This window comes from Panthera leo, chromosome D1, assembly GCF_018350215.1.
Source record: "Panthera leo isolate Ple1 chromosome D1, P.leo_Ple1_pat1.1, whole genome shotgun sequence".
Lineage (NCBI taxonomy): Eukaryota > Metazoa > Chordata > Mammalia > Carnivora > Felidae > Panthera > Panthera leo.
Window position 1 is genome coordinate 1,907,968 of NC_056688.1, and position 19,001 is coordinate 1,926,968.

A 19,001-nucleotide genomic window follows, 5' to 3' on the forward strand; every position below is an offset into this window, starting at 1 on the left:
ATAAGTGCTTTTTGACTACTAGTTCAATATACACTTTGTGGGTTTGAATTTGTGTTTATGAGCCTAGTGGTATCTGCTAATCCCCACTTGAACTCCAGTGGTCTAATGTGCTGGGAGTGTTAGTTGGCGTTGTATGTCAACAGTGCAGGGAGGGCCCAGAAGCTCAGATAGCACCTGCAGAAGGGGGTGTGTTCATAGCAGGGGAAAAACCATGTGCCCCTAACAGTCAGTGTCACATTCCTTGTGTATGATTTAGTTTCAGTAAAATACCTCAACGATCATATAAAATTTAAATTTAATGTTTGTTTATTTGGGAGAGAGAGACAGACAGAGCTCAAGCGGGGGCGGGGCAGAGAGAGACACACACACAAAATCCAAAGCAGGCTCCAGGCTCTGAGCTGTCAGCACAGAGCCTGATGTGAGACTTGAACTCACAGACTGTGAGATCATGACCTGAGCCTAAGTCGGACTGAGCCACCGACTGAGTCGGACTTAACCGAGTCGGACTTAACCGACTGACCCACCCAGGTGCTCCGGCAATCATATAAAATTTATTGGGTTGTTCTAAATATTGTTGCTTTTATAGTTTTTTTAAATTTGAAAATTATTGAATTTATACTGGATATAAATTTAAACTCCTTTTTACAAGGAGTTTAAAACTAGTTTTAGATACATACTTTTTGAAGTAATATAAAATAAGTCAAATTGGGTGGTTAATGGTGAAAACTTTTCTTTATTAAAGTATGTTCTCAAACATGTTAAATGTTAATTTAATTTGGAAGATTTGAGACAATAAGGGGTCAATCTTTTGTCTTCAGTCACCTCCAGGTTTGAAGAAGAATTTAATGCGCACTTACGAATCTTGGACTGCCGAGCAAATCAGCAAAAAAGACAGCATCCATCGAGCTCACGCTCTCTTTAGTTTTGCGTGGTTTCATGCTGCATGTCAGGAAAGACGAAATTACATTCCACAGGTGAGTGAGAACATGTGTTGGACCTCTTGTAAGTTGTGCATATTTTTGTATCAGAGCATTCCTACCAATTTAGTTTCAGTGGCTGGGATTACTTAATAATTCTTTTCATGGTTTACGACTTTCTATCTCTAATTCTGTCTTTGTTGTTCATCTTCAGGAGTGTATACGTAGCTCACATCTCTGAATTACATTGTTCGCCACAAGGCATGAACCATTATAAACCCTCAGTGATTGTTCAGTGTCATTTTTGTGGTTGATCCATCAGAGACATCTCAAAGTTCAGAACTGAATTCCGCATATTGTTTTCCTTTCATGTTTCCCTCTCAGTAAAAGGCATTGATTTTATCCATTTATTTATTTATCGATTTATTTCCTCATGCTAGAAACCTAGGAATTGTTCTTGGTATGTTTTTCTTTCTTAGCCTGCCTACCCAGTTCATTCCCAAGTCATGTGGATTTTACTTAACAACATACAGTTCAAATCTGTGCATTTCTTTCCACTATTTTCTCCGAGTACCTTACCGCTTACCTGTACTCCTTTCTGAGATCATTTCCTGTTCTTTTTGATTTTTCCATTTAGCAGCCAGAATCATTTTCCTAATATGGCAGTTTGATTATTTCACTACTCTGCTTACAACCCATCAAATGACTTTCTAGTGTACTTGTGAAGAAATAGGCACATTTCTGGTCCTTTGTCTTCAGCATCGTCCCAGAACCCTCTTCCCACTTGGTCTCTGCAACTCAGCCACAGTGGACTTCTTCCTGGTCCTCGAATTCATCCAGCTCTTTGTCGCCATAGGTGTTGCCTGGTATTGTTCTCACGACCAATAGGCCACCCTTTCCCACTGCCGTGGCCATCTTTGCTGGAACATGTTCTGTTCTTCTTGCCAAATGCCTATCTCAGCCGTAAATTGCATCACTTCCAGATTTAATTTTTCCCATCTTTTTTTTAGCTTTGTCCACTTCTGTTGGTTCCTCAGCCTGTCCCTGTTTAGCCTCTCTCTCTGTTTCAGTTACATGTCAGAATAGGGTTGTGGGTTCCGAAGTCACAGACTTGGGTTTGAGTCCTGCCTCTCGAATTTCCTAGCAGGTGACCTGGGGAAAGTTACTGAACTCTAGTAAGCCACAGTTTCCTCATCTGTGTAATGGGGATTACTCACCATGCTTACCTTTCTTGCGAGGATGAGATGGAACAGTGTATGTGTACAAGTGCCTTGCACGTGACCTGCCAATAAAGATGTGTCTCGCTGATGCAGTAGTAAGTAAAACAGTGACGTGTTGTTTCCACACAGTCTGCACACTGCCCTTAAAGGAGCGTGTGCTTGTTCTTGTCACCTTACAGAGAAGGCCCGTGGGTCTTGATGGCAGTTAACTTGCCGGAGGACTCTTACTTCAGCCTGCAGAGCTTGGCAGTGGCCGGGCCCACCTCTTCTAGAGCCTCCGCCCCTAACAGCAGCTCGTGCTGACGGGTTCATGAACAACAGTGGTAGTGAAAGGACTGTACTGAAAACAGGGAATTGTTTTTTAAATGAAATTACATTTTTTTATTATGTGATACATGTACCTGATATAAATTAAAAAGCTACAAGATGATTCGCACCTAAAATTTAGTCTGTTCCCTTTCTCTCTCCCTGTCACCAGTTTCTCTTCTCAGGACAGCTGCTGTTCACCCCTTCTTGGGTGTCCTTCAAGAAAGATTGTATAAATAAACATTTTATGTATTTACACTCAGACATGCATACAGTCTTTTTAACTCAAATAGCATGTTACAAATACAGTTTTGTATTTTGCTTTATTAACCAAAACATTACAGAGATTTTTAAAGATTACTGACCAATAGGCACACCTGTGTGGCTCAGTCAGTTAAGCATCTGATTCTTGTTTTGGCTCAGGTCATGATCCCAGGGTTGTGGATCGAGCCCCATTGGGCTTGGCACTGAGCATGGAGCCTGCTTAGGATTCTCTCTCCGTCTCTCTCAAATTAAAAAAAAAACAATTAAAGATTAGTAACCATTTAATGCCTAATTTTAAAATATTATTTGTATTCACCATATCTATGTACTTACTTATAAGCAGTTTTGTTAGATGGGCATACATGTTCTTTTCAGTCTTTGCTGTTACAAAAAACATTGCAATGGATATCCTTATATTTGCCTCATTTAATGTTTATTCAGGGTGGCAATTTCTAAATTTGGAGAGTTTGGGTCAACATATACTTTTAGTTTAGTTTAGTTCAGTTTACTGAGAGACTGAGCACACACGAGAGTGGGGAAGGGGCACATGGAGAGAGAGAATCCCAAGCTGGCTCCTCACTCAGTGCAGAGCCCAACATGGGGCTCGATCCCCCAACCCTGGGATCATGACCTGAGCCAGAATCAAGAGTTGGACGCTCAACTGCCTGATCCACCCAGGAAGCCCAGAGAGGTGTATTTTAAAGAATTTGTACATAGTACCAAAATGTCCTTTTTTAGAGCAATTTACTTTCACACACAAATATTTGAAAGTGTCACTTTTTTTAACACATGAAGTTTGCTTTCTTTAAAATGAAGAAATTGGGAGGAAAACCCAGTCAAAACATAAAATACCATTAAAATTGTTAGAGATAATGTCATACAGATATGCACTCCACAAACTGTTTTACTATTTTTCCTCCTTTTGCTTTAATCACCAACTTCTAGAAGTAAAGATCCACCACCAATTCAACTTGGTTTTCATTCCTTGTGTTAATGAAAGGTGTTTTGCTATTTTTCATTGCAGTGCTGTATTTGGTCACAGAATTAACTTCCTCTATTTTACACATGTGTGCTGTACTTCTAATACTACACTTAATGTAAGGTCTTTTTGATTGATGCTTGTTACTGTTTGATACCTTATTATTCTTACTACACGGTGGGTACCTTGGTAACAGGGTTCTTCTCATTCATGTTTACAAGACCACTTAACACCCTGCCTGGGTTTCCAGGTGGGCTAAAGTAAGATTTGATGGGCTGTCTAGAGAGCCTTCCCACAATTTACATTATTTCTATTAGAAAATATGATATGAAAAACAAAAATTACCTTTTGAATTTTTTGTACCATATTTTACAAATCCTTAATCATATGCCACTGTGTCAGTAACTATGCTACTCAGAGTACAGTTCTTACCATTTTGGAATTAGAACCTCAATAGGAAATTGCTGTGTCAGGTAATACTGAGAGTTGAGGCCTTCTAACTTGAGAGTGTTATAAATATTAATCTCTGAAGTATGAAAAAAATTTTAAGTAAACACTTATAAATAAGGTTTAATAGTGATGTAAGAAATATTGTCAATACTTTATTTTGAGTAGGTAGGAAATGTATTTAATGTATTACAGGAAGCAAGCAAAAGTTAAGATGGTGGAGTAGTAAGGACACCCTGGACATGTCCCTTGAACTCAGCTAGATCAACATCAAACCATTTTGAACACATAGGAAATCGATCTCAGGATTCACACAATGCTCTGCATAGTTTGAGGGAGAGAACGCAGCAGGTGCATGGTGCTGAGAGGTGAACTGGCGAGCGAGAAGAGTCAGGGTGCCTCAGAGGGGAGGCAGTCTTTTTTGCCGAGAGGAGAGAGAGAGAGAGAGAGCAGTGCCTCGGCTTTTTGCAGGAAAACACTTGCCCCAAAAGCAGATAGAAAGAGTGAAGACACTCTCTGGGGACTAGACAAGAAAATGTCCCCCAGAACCACCGATGAGGGAAAGGAGAGGTTTCGGTACCACCAGGTTTCTATAAATGGTAGGGCGCCGAGTGTGACGTTTCAGAGGTCAGCACCTGGCGGTGTCCAGTGAGGAAGGAGGGCGGAGTCCCCAGAGCAGCCACAGGGTCTGAGGATCCCAGGGGTCACACCGGGAGAAGCGGTTCCCCTGCTTGTGAGAGCATTTGGTGGAGGTGATTTGGCGTCTCATGGGCAAAAGACCCAGGGGGCACCATCAAGCCCCATGCTCACCAGCATAGGAACAAAGACTCCTGATGAGGGCAGCAAACCCTGGCTTAGCCTACTGACCATAGACTGCTGCAAAGCTCCAGTTCTAGGAGAGATGGGATCTAGCTTCATTTGGGTTTTTTTGTTGCTTATGATTTTTTTTTCCCTCCACCTTGGATACAGAAAGAGCAAAATTATTTTTAAGTTTTATTATTTATTTTTAAATTTTTAATTTTTTCCCTCTTTTGTCTTTTTTCTTTCAAGCTTTTTGTAAGCAGACCAAAACACACCTAGAATCTAGCTTCCTTTACTTGAATTTTTTCAAAATTAAAATTTTTTATTTGTTATTTTTTTACTTTTTAATTTTTTTCTTCCTCCAAAATGACAAGATAGAGGAATTCACCCCAAAAGAAAGAACAGGAAGAAATGATGGCCAGGGATTTAATCAGTACATATATCCTGAACTGAGATTGAAAACAGTGATTTTAAGAATATTAGCTGGGCTTGTAAAAAGCTAGAAAACCCTAGAGAATCCCTTCCTGCCAATATAAAAGAGCCAAAATCTAGTCTGGCCGAAATTAAAAATGCTATAACCGAGATGCAAACCGGATGGATGCCATCACAGTGAGGATGGCTGAAGCAGAGTAGTGATTCAATAATAAAGAAGATAAAATTATGGGAAAAAATGAAGGTGAAAAGAAGAGGGAAAGAAAGGTAATGGATCCTAAAGGTAGACTCAGGAAACTCAGCATCTTATTAAAACAGAATAATATTCATATCATGGGAGTCCCAGAAGATGAAGAGAGAGAAAAGGGGGGATAAAGTTTATGTGAGCAAATTACAGTGGAAAACTTCCCATTCTGGGGAAGAATGCAGACATAAAATCCTAGAAGCACAGCGAACCCCCGTTAAATTCAGCCATTGCCAGCCATTGCCAAGACATATCATAGTCAAATTCACAAAATACAAGGAAAGAATTATGAAAGCAGCAAGGAAAAAAAAAAGTCCTTAACCTACAATGGAAGACAGATCAGGTTTGCAGCAGCCAAGAATTCTTTATCAGGCAAGGCTGTCTTTCAGAATAGAAGGAGGGTTAAAGACTTTCCTAGACAGACAAAATCTTAAGGAGTTGGTGACCACTAAACCACCCTTGCAAGAAATTATAAAAGGGGCTCTTTGTAACATCACCAGAAACACCAACTCTACAGGTAACACACTGGCACCAAACTCCTATCTTTCAGCAATCACCCTGAATGCAAATGGACTATATGCTCCAATCAAAAGACATTGGGTATCAGAATGAATAAAAAAAAATAATACCCATCTATATGCTGCCTACAGGAGATTCATTTTAGATCTGAAGACATCAACAGATTGAAAGTGAGGGAATGTAGAACCATCTATCATGCTAATGGATGCCAAAAGAAAGCCTGAGTAGCCATACTTATATCAGACAAACTAGATTTTAAACGAAAGACTGTAACAAGAGCTGAAGAAGGGCATTATATCATAATTAAGGGGTCTATCCATCAAGAAGATCTAACAATTGTAAAGATTTATGCCCCTAACTTGGTATGCCCAAATATATAAATCAATTAATAGCAAACATAAACTCATTGACAGTAATACAATAATCGTAGGGAACTTTAACATCCCACTTAGAGCAAAGGACAGATCATCTAAGCAGAAAATCAACAAGGAAACAGTGGCTTTGAAGGACACGCTGGACCAGATGGACTTAAAAGATATATTCAGAACATTTCACACTAAAACAGAATACACATTCTTCTTAAGTGTTCATGGGACATTTGCCAGAATAGATCACATACATGGTCGCAAATCAGCCCTCAACAGGTACAAAAGGTTGAGATCATACCATGCATATTTTCAGATCACAACACTATGAAACTTGAAATCAACCCCAAGAAAAAGTTTGGAAAGCCTTTAAATACATAGAGGTTAAAGAACATTCCACTAAAGAATGAATGGGTTAACCAGGAAATTAAAGAAGAAATTTAAAAAAAATACATAGAAGCAAATGAAAATGAAAAGATGACCATTCAAAACCTTTAGGATGCAGCAGAGGCATTCCTAAGAGAGAAATGATATTGCAATACAGGTCTTATACCTAACTCTAACACTTAAAGGGATTAGAAAAGGAGCAGCAGTTGAAGCCTAAAGCCAGCAGAAGAAGAGAAATAATAAAGACTAGAGCAGAAATAAATGATACAGGAACAAAAAACCCAGTAGAACAAATCAATGAAACTAAGAGGTGGTTCTTCAAAAGAATTAATAAAATTGATAAACTCCTAGCCAGACTTAATGAAAAGAGAAGAGAAAGGACCTAAATAAATAAAATCATGAATGAAAGGGGAGAGATCACAACTAACACCAAAGAAATATAAACAGTTATAAGAGAATATTATGAAAAATATGCCAACAAACTGGAGAATCTGGAAAAAATGCATAAATTTCTAGAAACATTGAAAGTACCAAAACAGGAAGAAATAGAAAATTTGAACAGACCCATAACCAGCAAAGAAATTGAAACAGTAATCAAAAATCTTCCAACAAACAGGAGTGTAGGGCAGCAAGATGGCTTCCCAAGGGAATTCTACCAGACATTTAAAGAAGAATTCATAACTATTCCTCTCAAACTTTAAAAAAAAAAAAGAAATGGAATGGAAACTTCCAAACTCATTCTGTGAGGCCAGCATTACCTTGATTCCAAAAACAGACAAAAACCCCACTAAAAAAGAGTTATAGGCCAATATCCCTGATTAACAGGGATGCAGAAATTCCCAACAAAATACTAGCAAATCAAATTCAACAGTACATTAAAAGAATTATTCACCATGATCAAGTGGGATTTATCCCTGGGCCACAGGGCTAGTTCAGTATTCACAAATAGATGAATATGATACACCACATTGATAAAAGAAAGTGTGCAAACCATATGTTCCTGTCAATAGATGCAGAAAAACATTTGACAAATTACAGCATCCATTCTTGATAAAAAAAAAAAACAAAAAAAAAACCCTCAACAAAGTAGGGATAGATGGGACCTAACCATATACGAAAGACCCACAGTTAATACCATCCTCAATGGGGAAAAACTGAGAGCCTTTCCCCTATGGTCAGGAACAAGACAAGGATGTCCCCTCTCACGATTACTATTTAACACATCACTGGAAGTCTTAGACTTAGCAATCAGACAGCAAAAAGAAATAAAAGGTAGCCAAGTCAGGAAGGAAGAAGTCAGACTTACACTGTTTACCGATGGCATGATACTCTATGTGGAAAACCTGAAAGATTGCACCAAAAAATTACTAGGACTAGTACATGAATTCAGCAAAGTTGCAGGATATAAAATCAACCTACAGAAATCTCTTGCAATTCTATATGCCACTAACGAAGCAACAAAAAGAAATGAAGGAATCAATTCCATTTGCAACTGCAATTAGGTACCTAGGAATAAAGCTAAACAAAAAGGTACAGATCTGTACTCTGAAAAATATAGAAGGCTTATGAAAGAAATTGAAGAGGACACAAAGAAATGGAAAAACATTCCATGCTCATGGATTGGAAGAACAAACATTGTTAAAATGTCTATACTATTTAAAACAATTCACACATTTAATGCATTCCCCGTCAAAATGCCACCAGCATTGTTCACAGAGCTAGGACAAACCTAAAATTTGTATGGAACACAAAAGACCCCGAACAGCCAAAGCAGTCCTCAAAAAGAAAAACAGAACTGGAGGCATCACAATTCTGGGTTTCAAAGTATATTACAAAGCTGTAGTCAGACTGTATGGTACTGGCATGAAAACAGACACATAGATTGATGGAACAGAATAGAAAACCCAGAATGGACCCACAATTATATGGTCAACTGATTTTTGATGAAGCAGGAAAGAATAGCCACTGGAGGAAAGACAGTCTTTTCGAGAAGTGATGTTAGGAAAACTGGACCACTTCCTTCTACCATGTACAAAGAATAAATTCAAAATGGATGAAAGACCTAAATGTGAGACAGGAAACCATCAAAATCTTCGAGAAGAACACAGGAAGCCACCTCTTGACTTTGGTCAGAGCGACTTCTTACTAGAAATGTTGTTGGAGACAAGGGAAACAAAAGCAAACAGTAACTACTGATACTTCATCAGAATAAAAAGCTTCTGCACAGGAAAGGAAACAATCAACAAAACTAAAAGGCAACCTACAGAATTGGAGAAGATATTTCCAAATGACATATATAATAGTTATCCAAAAGCTATAAAGAACTTAGCAAACTCAACATACAAAATACAAAAAAAAACAAATAACCCAGTTAAGAAATGGGCAGAATACATGAACAGACAGTTTTCCAAAGAAGACATCCAGATGGCTAACAGACACATGAAAAGATGCTCAACATCACTCATCATCAGGAAAGTATAAATCAAAACCATGATGAGATACCACTCACACCTGTCAGGTTGGCTAAAATTAACAACACAAGAAACAACAGGTGTTGGCAAGGATGCACTGTTGGTAGGAATGCAAACTGGTGCAGCCACTCTGAACAGTAAGGAGGTTCCTCAAAAAGTTAAAAATAGAACCACCCTAGAATCCAACAGTTGCACTCCTAGGTATTTATAGGTATTTACACAAAGGATACAGATACACTAATTCCAAGGGATAGATGCATACCAATGTTTATAGCAGCACTATCATTAATAGCCAAATTATAGAATGAGTCTAAGTGTCTACCAACTGATGAATGGATAAAGAAGATGTAGCATATGTATACAATGGAGTATTATTTAGCCATCAAAATGAACGAAATCTTGTCATCTGCAATGACATGGATGGAGCTAGAGTGTATGTTGCTAAATGAAATAAGTCAATCAGAGAAAGACAAATACCATATAATTTCACTCATGTGGAATTTAAGAAACAAATCAGATGAACATATAAGGGGAAAAAGGAAAGGCAACAAACCAGAAGAGATTCTTTTTTTAATTTTCAAAAGAGACTCTTTCTTATTTTCAAAAGAGACTGTTAATGACAGAGAACAAGCTGAGCATTGATGGAGGGAGGGAGGTGGACAATGGACTGGATGAGTGATGGGCATTAAGGAGGACACTTGGGAGGAGCACTTGGTGTTGTGTGTAAGTGCTGAATCACTGAATTCTTCTGAAGCCAATATTGCACTGTATGTTAACTAATTAGAATTTAAATAAAAAGCTGAAAGAAAAAATATTGTCACTGAAGTTTGTTATTGTTGACAGGCATGTAACCGTTACAGATCTCTGATTCTTACCTGTACTGAATCTTAGCGAGTGAGGTTTAAATCTCGTGTGTGTGTGTGTGTGTTTACAATATCTATAATTTTAAAAAAGTATCCAAATGCTAGTGACCCCCAAATTTATGTATCTAGCTCAGACCTGTTGTCTAAGCCCTAGGTTTTTGTGTCCAACTCTTTATTTGTGCCAGTTTGTTTCAGAAATGACTGAAAACCCCTGTGTTCTGGGTGTGAGCCTTAGAGCGCAGACTTCTCCAGAGCATGGGTTTTTTCTTTGCTTCAGTGGTAGATTCTCACCGACCAGACAGTGCCTGGTGTGCAGCAGGCCCTCAGTACCTTCCAGTAGCTTCTCTCTCCTTGTACACAAATTCTCTAACTTTATTGTCCTAAGTGTCCATGTACTTACTCCTTCCTGTGTGTTCTCCCCGCTCCCCACCAAGGCGGCGGTGCCTTAGCTCCCAGATGAGCTCAGACCTCTTTCTTGTGCAGACCAAGTACGACTCTTTGCATCAAGCACATTGTAGTTGTAGCCTGTAGTTGGAGGTGTGTTTGAGTGGTGGATTGTGCCCACCCACTTTTCCCCCTCTGCCCACGTTTTACTGACAGCCACCTGAGGGCAGAGATTATGTTTCGGTTCATTCTTTCATTCCCAGTGCTTTACGTATAACATGCATTTTGTACATATTGTCTTGAATGATTAATGGATGAAATTTGTTTTGATATTCCTAAATACTATTAAAGTCTAAATAGATTTTAGTTTCAATGCATTACATTAAACTAAATTAGTTGAAGTGATTGGAAGTACCATCAGAATTTTTTTTACCTTTTTCATATTTTTATAAAACCTAGAGCTCTATGAATGTTCCTTTTATATAAGCATTGTAGCTTTTAGCTGCAAGTTCATAATTTAGTTCCAACATGAATGCTTCATGGGTGAAATGTACAGGAAATAATGCTTTATTTTTGGGCCTTTAAAAATTTTTTGTAACATTTCTTTTCTCATGTTTATTGACAAAAGCCACAAGTCTGAAGGATAAAATTATAGAAAATATCTCACTGAATACACTGTATTTAGACTCAAAAATTTACTATACCAATTTGTTCCCTCTGTGACTGAATTGCCACAATACTTAAATGATAAAAACTATTCTAGTATTAAAAGTCCTTGGCATGCTGTGATGTCAGTAAATTTCTTTAAAAAAATTACTGTTACGTTAGAGTTATTGTTTTTATTAAAAAGTTTTGGGAGTTTTCCTTTTATTTTATTAGCATATTTTGAGCATTCTTAAGATTATAAAGTCGATAATGCCTACATGTGTATCTTTGAACACTGTTTGTAGGTCTTTAATATTTGTAAATTTGTTTTGATAGGGTTGGACCAAGTTTTATGAGTTTTCTTTATCAGATCTTCGGGCTGGATACAGCATTATTGACAGGCTCTTTGATGGTAAGTTCTAATGATAATTGTCCTCTCTGATATTAATGGGAAAATTTTTTTGAGGTCTTACTAGCAGTGTGGTTTTTTCAAAATTGACTTCCTATCATGAAACTTGTTTTTTTTCATTTTGTGTTTTATGTCCTGGCTGCTGTGCTTATGTTAGTGGCTGGTTCTCGATCTGTGGTGGTCATTAGTTTTACATGCCATAGTTGTCTGATCTTTCTGTAGCTCTCAGGAAGCCAAAACCTGGAGAGATGTTGTCTTCAGTTTGTGGCCTTCCTAGGTTTCAGGCTTAGGAAGAATTGTTCAGCTCTCCGGAACTGTGAAATCGGGGACTATGCTAGACTAACGTCAGTACTACACATCTGTAGAATCTAAACTTATGGTTAAGTAGGAGTTAAGGATCAAGGTGCAAATAATAGACTGTAATAGACAAGACCACGTGATGTGATCGGTTGAGGCCATCCTGCCCTCTGCCCTCTGATGTGTATTGTGCAGGGGTGCAGGGGCATGGCAGGGGACGTGAGGGTTTAGAGCAGGGATGGATTGGAGGAGAGAATATATTCATAGGGATATCAAACTTAAAAATGCCCCTGCAGCCCCACCAAGCCCTTCCCTGAATCCCCCGTTTCAGTAAACACCACCACCAGTCATGTATTTGTTCAGGGTCAGAACCTGTGAAGCACCTGGGTTCTTTTTTTCATCCTTAAATGTCCAGTGTCTGGGCAATTTCTGTCCCTTCCATGTCCAAACCGGATCCCGATTCTGCTCACTGACTCAGCCTCCTCAGTGCTTGCTGGTCCGAGAAGAGCCGCCTACACAGGCTTCTTTGTGATCAGCGCTCTCTGAAACATTTGCCACGCGTAAACCAAGCGTTGAGAAAAGTAAAATGAGGTACGTCACCCCTGTTTAAATCATACAGCCACCTTAGTCCTTTGTTTTCCTCTGACAGGCCAGGCCTGTTCTCCCTGAAGTTCTCGGTGGGTGCTCTTCTGAAGTGCCTCTACGTGATCCCTTCGTTCACATCTCTGCTTCGGGGCTCTTCTTCAGAAAAGCTTTGCATTACCACCAAATCTAAGTCATTGTAAAAGCTCTTCTCTACCCACTTGTTCTGTTGTGTTGTTGGAGCATGTCAGTGCGACCTTGTTCATCTGTCCCCACTAGAGCGCCATCTACCTTAAAGCAAAGTTTTTGGCTGTATGTCCTTAATGCCTGTAGCAGGACCCAGGGTACACACTCAATTATTGTTAGTTGAATTAATATCAGATACCAGAAATTATTCTGTAGCATATCTTTGGCAGAATGATAGGGATGGACATCTAGTATGTAGCCAAGTCCCGGTTTAATTTATATGTTTATGACATTAAAGTTTTAAATGATATATGTACAAAAAGTACTTAGAAGATCATATCTCAGTGAAATTTCCAGAAAATGAGCAGACTCATGTAGCCAGCACCTTAATCAAGAAATAACATCACCAGTAATTCTGATTCCACTCTATCTCATACTGCCTTCTGGTCATGACCATCCCCAACCCCCACCGCCACCCCCACTGCCCTGTCCCTCCGCTCCTGTGGTAAACACCAGGCATCTCTTACTATATACAGCAATTTTGCCTCTGTTCTTACAGCTGGGATCGTACGTCATGTACTGCTTAGTCCTTAGGTTCTTTCAGTTCACGTTGTCTTGAGAGATTCGTCTGTATGGTTACATGCAAGTACAGGTCATTTATTCTCAGTGCAATATAGTGTGTCATTCTTTGATCATGTGACTTCTGTCGGTGGACATGTGGGTCCTGTGGGGGTGGTGATGATCTCGCTGCTACCTTCAGTAACAATTTGGATATGTTTGTGTTGAGTCTGTATGTAGGGATAGGTGGGACACTCGTTTGTTCACCATTAGTGAATGCCAAATAACATTCTAAGTGAGTTTTTCTGCATGGTACAGATTTCTCAATTACACGTGGTAAAAGTGTATATGAACTTAAAATTTAGTAAATGGGCGTATATTGAATCTTTGTAATTAACCCCAGTTCAACAGAGTGTTACCAACCTTCCAGAAGCGCCTCCCTTGCTCCTTGATACACATGACCCCACAGTGCCCTAGTGCATGCCAAGGGTAGCCACTTTTCTGACTCTTTGAGTGATTGTTTTCAGTATTAATACAGTATGCACTAAGGCTTTAGCTTGCATTGAAACTTGGTCATTTTTCTTTTTCTTTGTATTTTCAAGTTTTTCTTTAAAGTTTTTAATGTTTATTTATTTTTGAGAGAGTGAAAGAGACAGAGTGTGAACGGAGTAGGGACAGAGAGAGGGAGACACAAAATCTGAACCAGGCTCCAGGCTCCCAGCTGTCAGCATAAAACCTGACATGGGGTTTGAACCCACAAACTGCGAGATCATGACCTGAGCTGAAGTCGGACGCTTAACTGACTGAGCCACCCAGGTGCCCCTCAAATGTTTCTTTAAATTCCTTTTAGTTAGGGGCACCTGGGTGGCTCAGTCGGTTAAGCATCTGACTTGGTTTCAGCTCAGGTTATGATCTCATGATTCATGAGATAAAGTCCCACGCCAGGCTCTGTGATGACAGCATGGAGCCTTCTTGGGATTCTCCCTTTCTCTCTGCTCCCCCCCTGGTTGTGTTTACTCATTCTCACTCCTTCGCTTGCTCGCTCGCACTCTGTCTCTCTCTCTAAAATAAATAAATAAACTTTAAAAATAAATAAATTCCGGTTAATATGCACTGTAGTGTTGGTTTCAGGAACTTAATTTAGTGATTCATCACTTACACACAATGCCCAGTGCTCATCACAGGTGCTCTCCTTAGTCCCCATCACTAATCTAGCCCATCCCCCACCCTCTTTCCTCCATCGACCCTCAGTTTGTTCTCTGTCGTTAAGAGTCTCTTGTGGTTTTTTCCCCTCCTCTTTTTATTCCCACACTTCCCATAAGTTCATCTGTTTTGTTTCTTAAATTCCACATATGAATGAAATCATATGATATTTGTCTTTCTCTGACTAATTGTGCTTAGCATAATACATTCTAGTTCCATCCATGTCCTTGCAAATGGCAAAATTTCATTCTTTTTGATGGCTGAGGAATATTCCATTGTATACATACATCACATCTTCTCTATCCATTCATTAGTCAGTGGACACTTGGGCTATTTCCATAATTTTTCAAAATGCTTTAAACTTTATTTTATTTTTATAGTATCACTATGAGATCATCATTATTAGTGCCCTTTGAGGATGAGGATACCAAAGCAAGGAGTTTGAATGATTTGTCATTATGTTTGACACTTGTGATGGAATTAATTAATAGCCTCACATTATTTTTTACACATATCACACCACTGAGTTGTGAATAAGAGGCCCGTGCTTTAAAGTGATAGTGCATCTCATGGTAAAAATCTAACTGTATAATCTTAGGATTCTAGAATTTCTTCGCATGTACACAATTAAGTACAAAAAAGAGAAAAAGCTCTAATTATATGGGTGAGAAATTATGTAGCTCATAAGACCCGGGCCACATGTATAATCTTGATGCCTGAGTTTCCTGATCTGTAAAATAGGGTGATAGCAGACGCATGTCCATTGATTCAATTTTTGAGAAGGTTGAATGAGAAAAGCCCCATGAAGCATTTGATATTTAGTACATTGACTATATTGAGTAAGTTAGCAGTAATTGACTGTTTTTGCTATTGCTATAATTTCAGTTCTGGTTTTTTAATCTTAAACAAAACTCACCTTGAGAACAGTGGGTGTAAGACACATAAGATCTTAAAAGTTATATAAAATATATTTTACATAATAGCTAGTTGTATTTTATAGATTGAAGGTCCATTAATGTTTCTCTGTGCCCTGGTGGCCTACCTATGCATGAATCGCTTTTCCATTACTAATATATTACTTAGTAAAAAGCAAGGTAGCACTAGAAAATGGAGTCCTGGTGAAGTCCCTTGTTAGAGCTGTTTGGCCACTGTTGATCATAAGATGTAGGCAGGAAGCAACTTTAATCAGTCTTCCATGCTGCAGACGCCCTGCCCTGTAGGAGGCCACCTCAATCACCTGTGCGCTGTGTGTGGCCTGAAATAGCACAGACATCTATCTTTGTGCGATCTCGGACTTTATAGTAATCAAATGCAACTAGACCAGCCCTGCTAGTAGTGAGGGGAACCAGCTACTATAAATGTAATGGTTTCCTATAGTTACTGCGGACGCGAGGTTTAATTCTTACATTTTAAAATTACCACTGAACTGTGGTTAAGAGAATGCTTTTGTCGCAAAATGAAATAATGACTTGAGAGTCTCGTGTTGTTTTATACTACATTTCTTTACTAGAATAGGAAATGGACAGTTGACTGTTAAAATCAGGACATTTAGAAGATTATAATATGTGAAGTGATTTTTTCAAGTTTCCTTATTCAGATTTTTTTTTATGAACTGAGATTTTCATCGTTATATAAAAATAGGCTTTGAATATATTCTAAATAGGACTTTCGCATCTGAGGAGGCAGTGCTGTGTGGTCGATAAGAGTACAGCTTTGGGTCCAGATCTTTGGGACTGCGCGACTTTCTGATTTTGGTCACTCAGCCTCTATTCCTCAATTTATTCATCAGTATAATTACATCTTTTTAATATTTCTATGTTATGAGGCTTAAGTGACATTTGGGGAATTTTACTTGATTAAATAATCTCAATACATACTAGCCGTTCTATGATTATATTAATATTAATTATTATTAAGAATTTATTAATGAGCTTTACATTCATATTAGTGAGATTGTAAGGAATGATTTAACTTGGTTTAAATGTATATTGTCATATCCTATAAATATAACTGGAGACAAGAATTTAGTTAATATCTCAGAATAATTTAGAATATTTTTAGAATATTTCTAATATGTTAGAAATAAAGCTAATAAAAGTTTGTTTTAAAATTCTAGGTACCAAAGATGTTCAGTGGGAATTTTTACACGGTTTACTTGAAAATGCTATTTATGGCGGACGCATAGATAACTATTTTGACCTTAGAGTTCTTCAGTCATACCTGAAACAGTTTTTTAATTCTTCAATAATTGATGTTTCAAACCAAAGGAACAAGAAAAGTGTTTTTCCATATTCCATATCTCTCCCCAAATCCTGCAGCATTCTGGTAGGTAAAATTCATCGTGTGTAATCTATTCCCAAATACTTGAATCCTTTTCTTAAATTGTTGAATACATACATGTTTATTTTCAAATGCACAAGTAATTCCCTTTCACAAGTATGGATTATTGTTATGCACTGTGTGGCCTATTTCTGGTGTCTTACACACTTGTGAATACTTACAGGAGATTGATTGATGATAACCGGATGCAGTGTGTAGGGAAATCTTGGAGGGAGTGGCCACGGGAAATGTTACAAATGCAAGAGCACTGTGAAGATCCACAAGGAGAGGGTCCACGAGTTCCCAGTGGGCACAGGGAAACTGAAAGAAGTCCAACACTCTTTAACAAATCTGTCTTCATTTGCTGGCTTATAAATTTAAATCAGCTCTAACCATATGAGGGATACACTCTTGGTGTCGTTGAGGGGTATTTACTTTAGCCAGCTGGAGCTTTCCACCTTGAGTCATCCCACAAAAGCCGGTAGGATGAAGTCCTCTTTTCCACAAAGTAGCACAAAATGTGGCCCGAAAGATGTCAAGTCTCATTTATGTGGCCTCAAACTTAATCTTGGCTTAAAGTCCAAATAATGTCCTAGAACATTAAAATCATTTATCTCTTCATGAATTACAGGGATACATATTCAGTTGTATACTTCTCTCGGAATTATGCATTTTTTTTTTTGTCATCTCAGTATTTTTCAAGAAGATTCTTTTGTTTCAGTGACATAATTGTCAAAAGTAAAAATTTCGAAACCAATATTGAATATATTACCAAATGTCTTACCTGTTAAGTATCCCGTCTGTTTTGTTTTTCAGTATCTTTCACTCATTTAGTCATGTATTCAGTACATGACTAAGCGCCCCCCAAATATCCGTGTGCCTGCCGGTGTCCCTGTTCCAGACCATGTGGGCACCGGGGGCGTCTGTGGGGCTGACCTCCTAGCGAGAGGGCCTCACCCAGCAAATAGAGGCGTCACATGGCTATTCATGGCGCGCTCATTTCACACAGTGCACTGACTGGTCTCCCCTCTCTATTTGAGGTTTAAACTGAAAAGTAAAAGCCCCACAGAAAGTGCACATCATTAATGTCCTCGGCAGTGAATTTTATACGCTGAGCATGTGAGTGTAACCAGTGCTGGGATCCGGAAACAGAACGTGACCAGCTCCCCACATGTCCTCCTCCTGCCCCCTGTCATTGCCGCGTCCCCCTCACAGATGAGGCCCTTCTAATACCGACGTTAGTTTCACCTGTTTTTGAGCTTTGCGTAAATGCTCTCATGGGGTGTATATTCTTTTGCCTCGAAGCGCGGAGAAATCCGTGTGGACGTGCAGCTGCGTGTTACGGAAGAAACGTGTCAGTGTACAGTTGTCGGGGAGAGCAGACGTAGCCAGTAGAGATGAGAGAGGTTGACAGCCATTTTGAAATGAACAAAGGGAAGTGATAGACAAAAGTTGCTCTGTATTTATAGGATGATTTGTGAGAATCAGTGTTCGGCTTTCTGTCTAGTAGAGTCCTACAGAAGGAGGAAGCCAGAGCTTCCCGGGCGGGTGACGACACCTGCGTGTGCCCTACACTGCACACGCATATACAAGCCTGCCCTGGGTGCTCCTGTACGCACGTGCTTACACCCCTCTATGTATTGGGATTCGACGGTTTGACAAAGTTAACCAGTGTGCGCTTACAGACCAGATGGGAAAGATTTCCAAAAAAAAAAAAAGCATGCCTTTCCAAAATTTGACAGGTTTGCAGGCCCTGGGCTTCCTGGAGTTCAACCGTTGCCCTGGAAATAGTTGTCAGACAGCCGCCAAGGATGGGAAAGAATGCTGGAGTCTCTTTAACAGCTGTTCCTCCTAGTTCAGCAAGAATGGTGTAGACGCACACGCAGTGTCCCCTTGAAAATAATTCGTTCTTCCTGACAGCAAGCAAACAAAACAGGTCTTACCCTTGAGCCAAACCGAATAATTTCTCCCTCCTGGTCCACACTTGTTTCTCATCTAGAGTTTTGACTCTAACTGTGCTTGGTAAATTGAGCCTTTGCAATGCTGACAGTAATTTGGGGTGAAATGAGAGGATTATCAGTGCATTTCATTACACTTCACCAGCGGACTGAGGACTGACTGTGTAATGGCTTTATGGAAAGTGTTTACAGAGAGCTTTTTGCTTTCCAGAGTAAGTGTATGGAGGTTTCTGGGGTGTCAGGAA

At 39.1% G+C, this 19,001-nt stretch overlaps 1 protein-coding gene across 3 annotated transcripts in view; it reads left to right on the top strand.

The window, feature by feature from the left end:
• Positions 1 to 19,001, top strand: part of DYNC2H1 (dynein cytoplasmic 2 heavy chain 1) — a 342,439-nt gene that overhangs the window by 196,511 nt on the left and 126,927 nt on the right. For all 3 annotated transcript variants that reach the window (XR_006193953.1, XM_042906646.1, XM_042906647.1), the window contains exons 79-81: positions 819 to 974; positions 11,581 to 11,656; positions 16,596 to 16,804. Coding sequence is in view for 2 of the 3 variants with exons in the window: in XM_042906646.1 (XP_042762580.1) it covers positions 819 to 974; positions 11,581 to 11,656; positions 16,596 to 16,804 (441 nt within the window). In the remaining variant the exon portion in view is untranslated. The remainder of the gene's footprint in view (positions 1 to 818; positions 975 to 11,580; positions 11,657 to 16,595; positions 16,805 to 19,001) is intronic.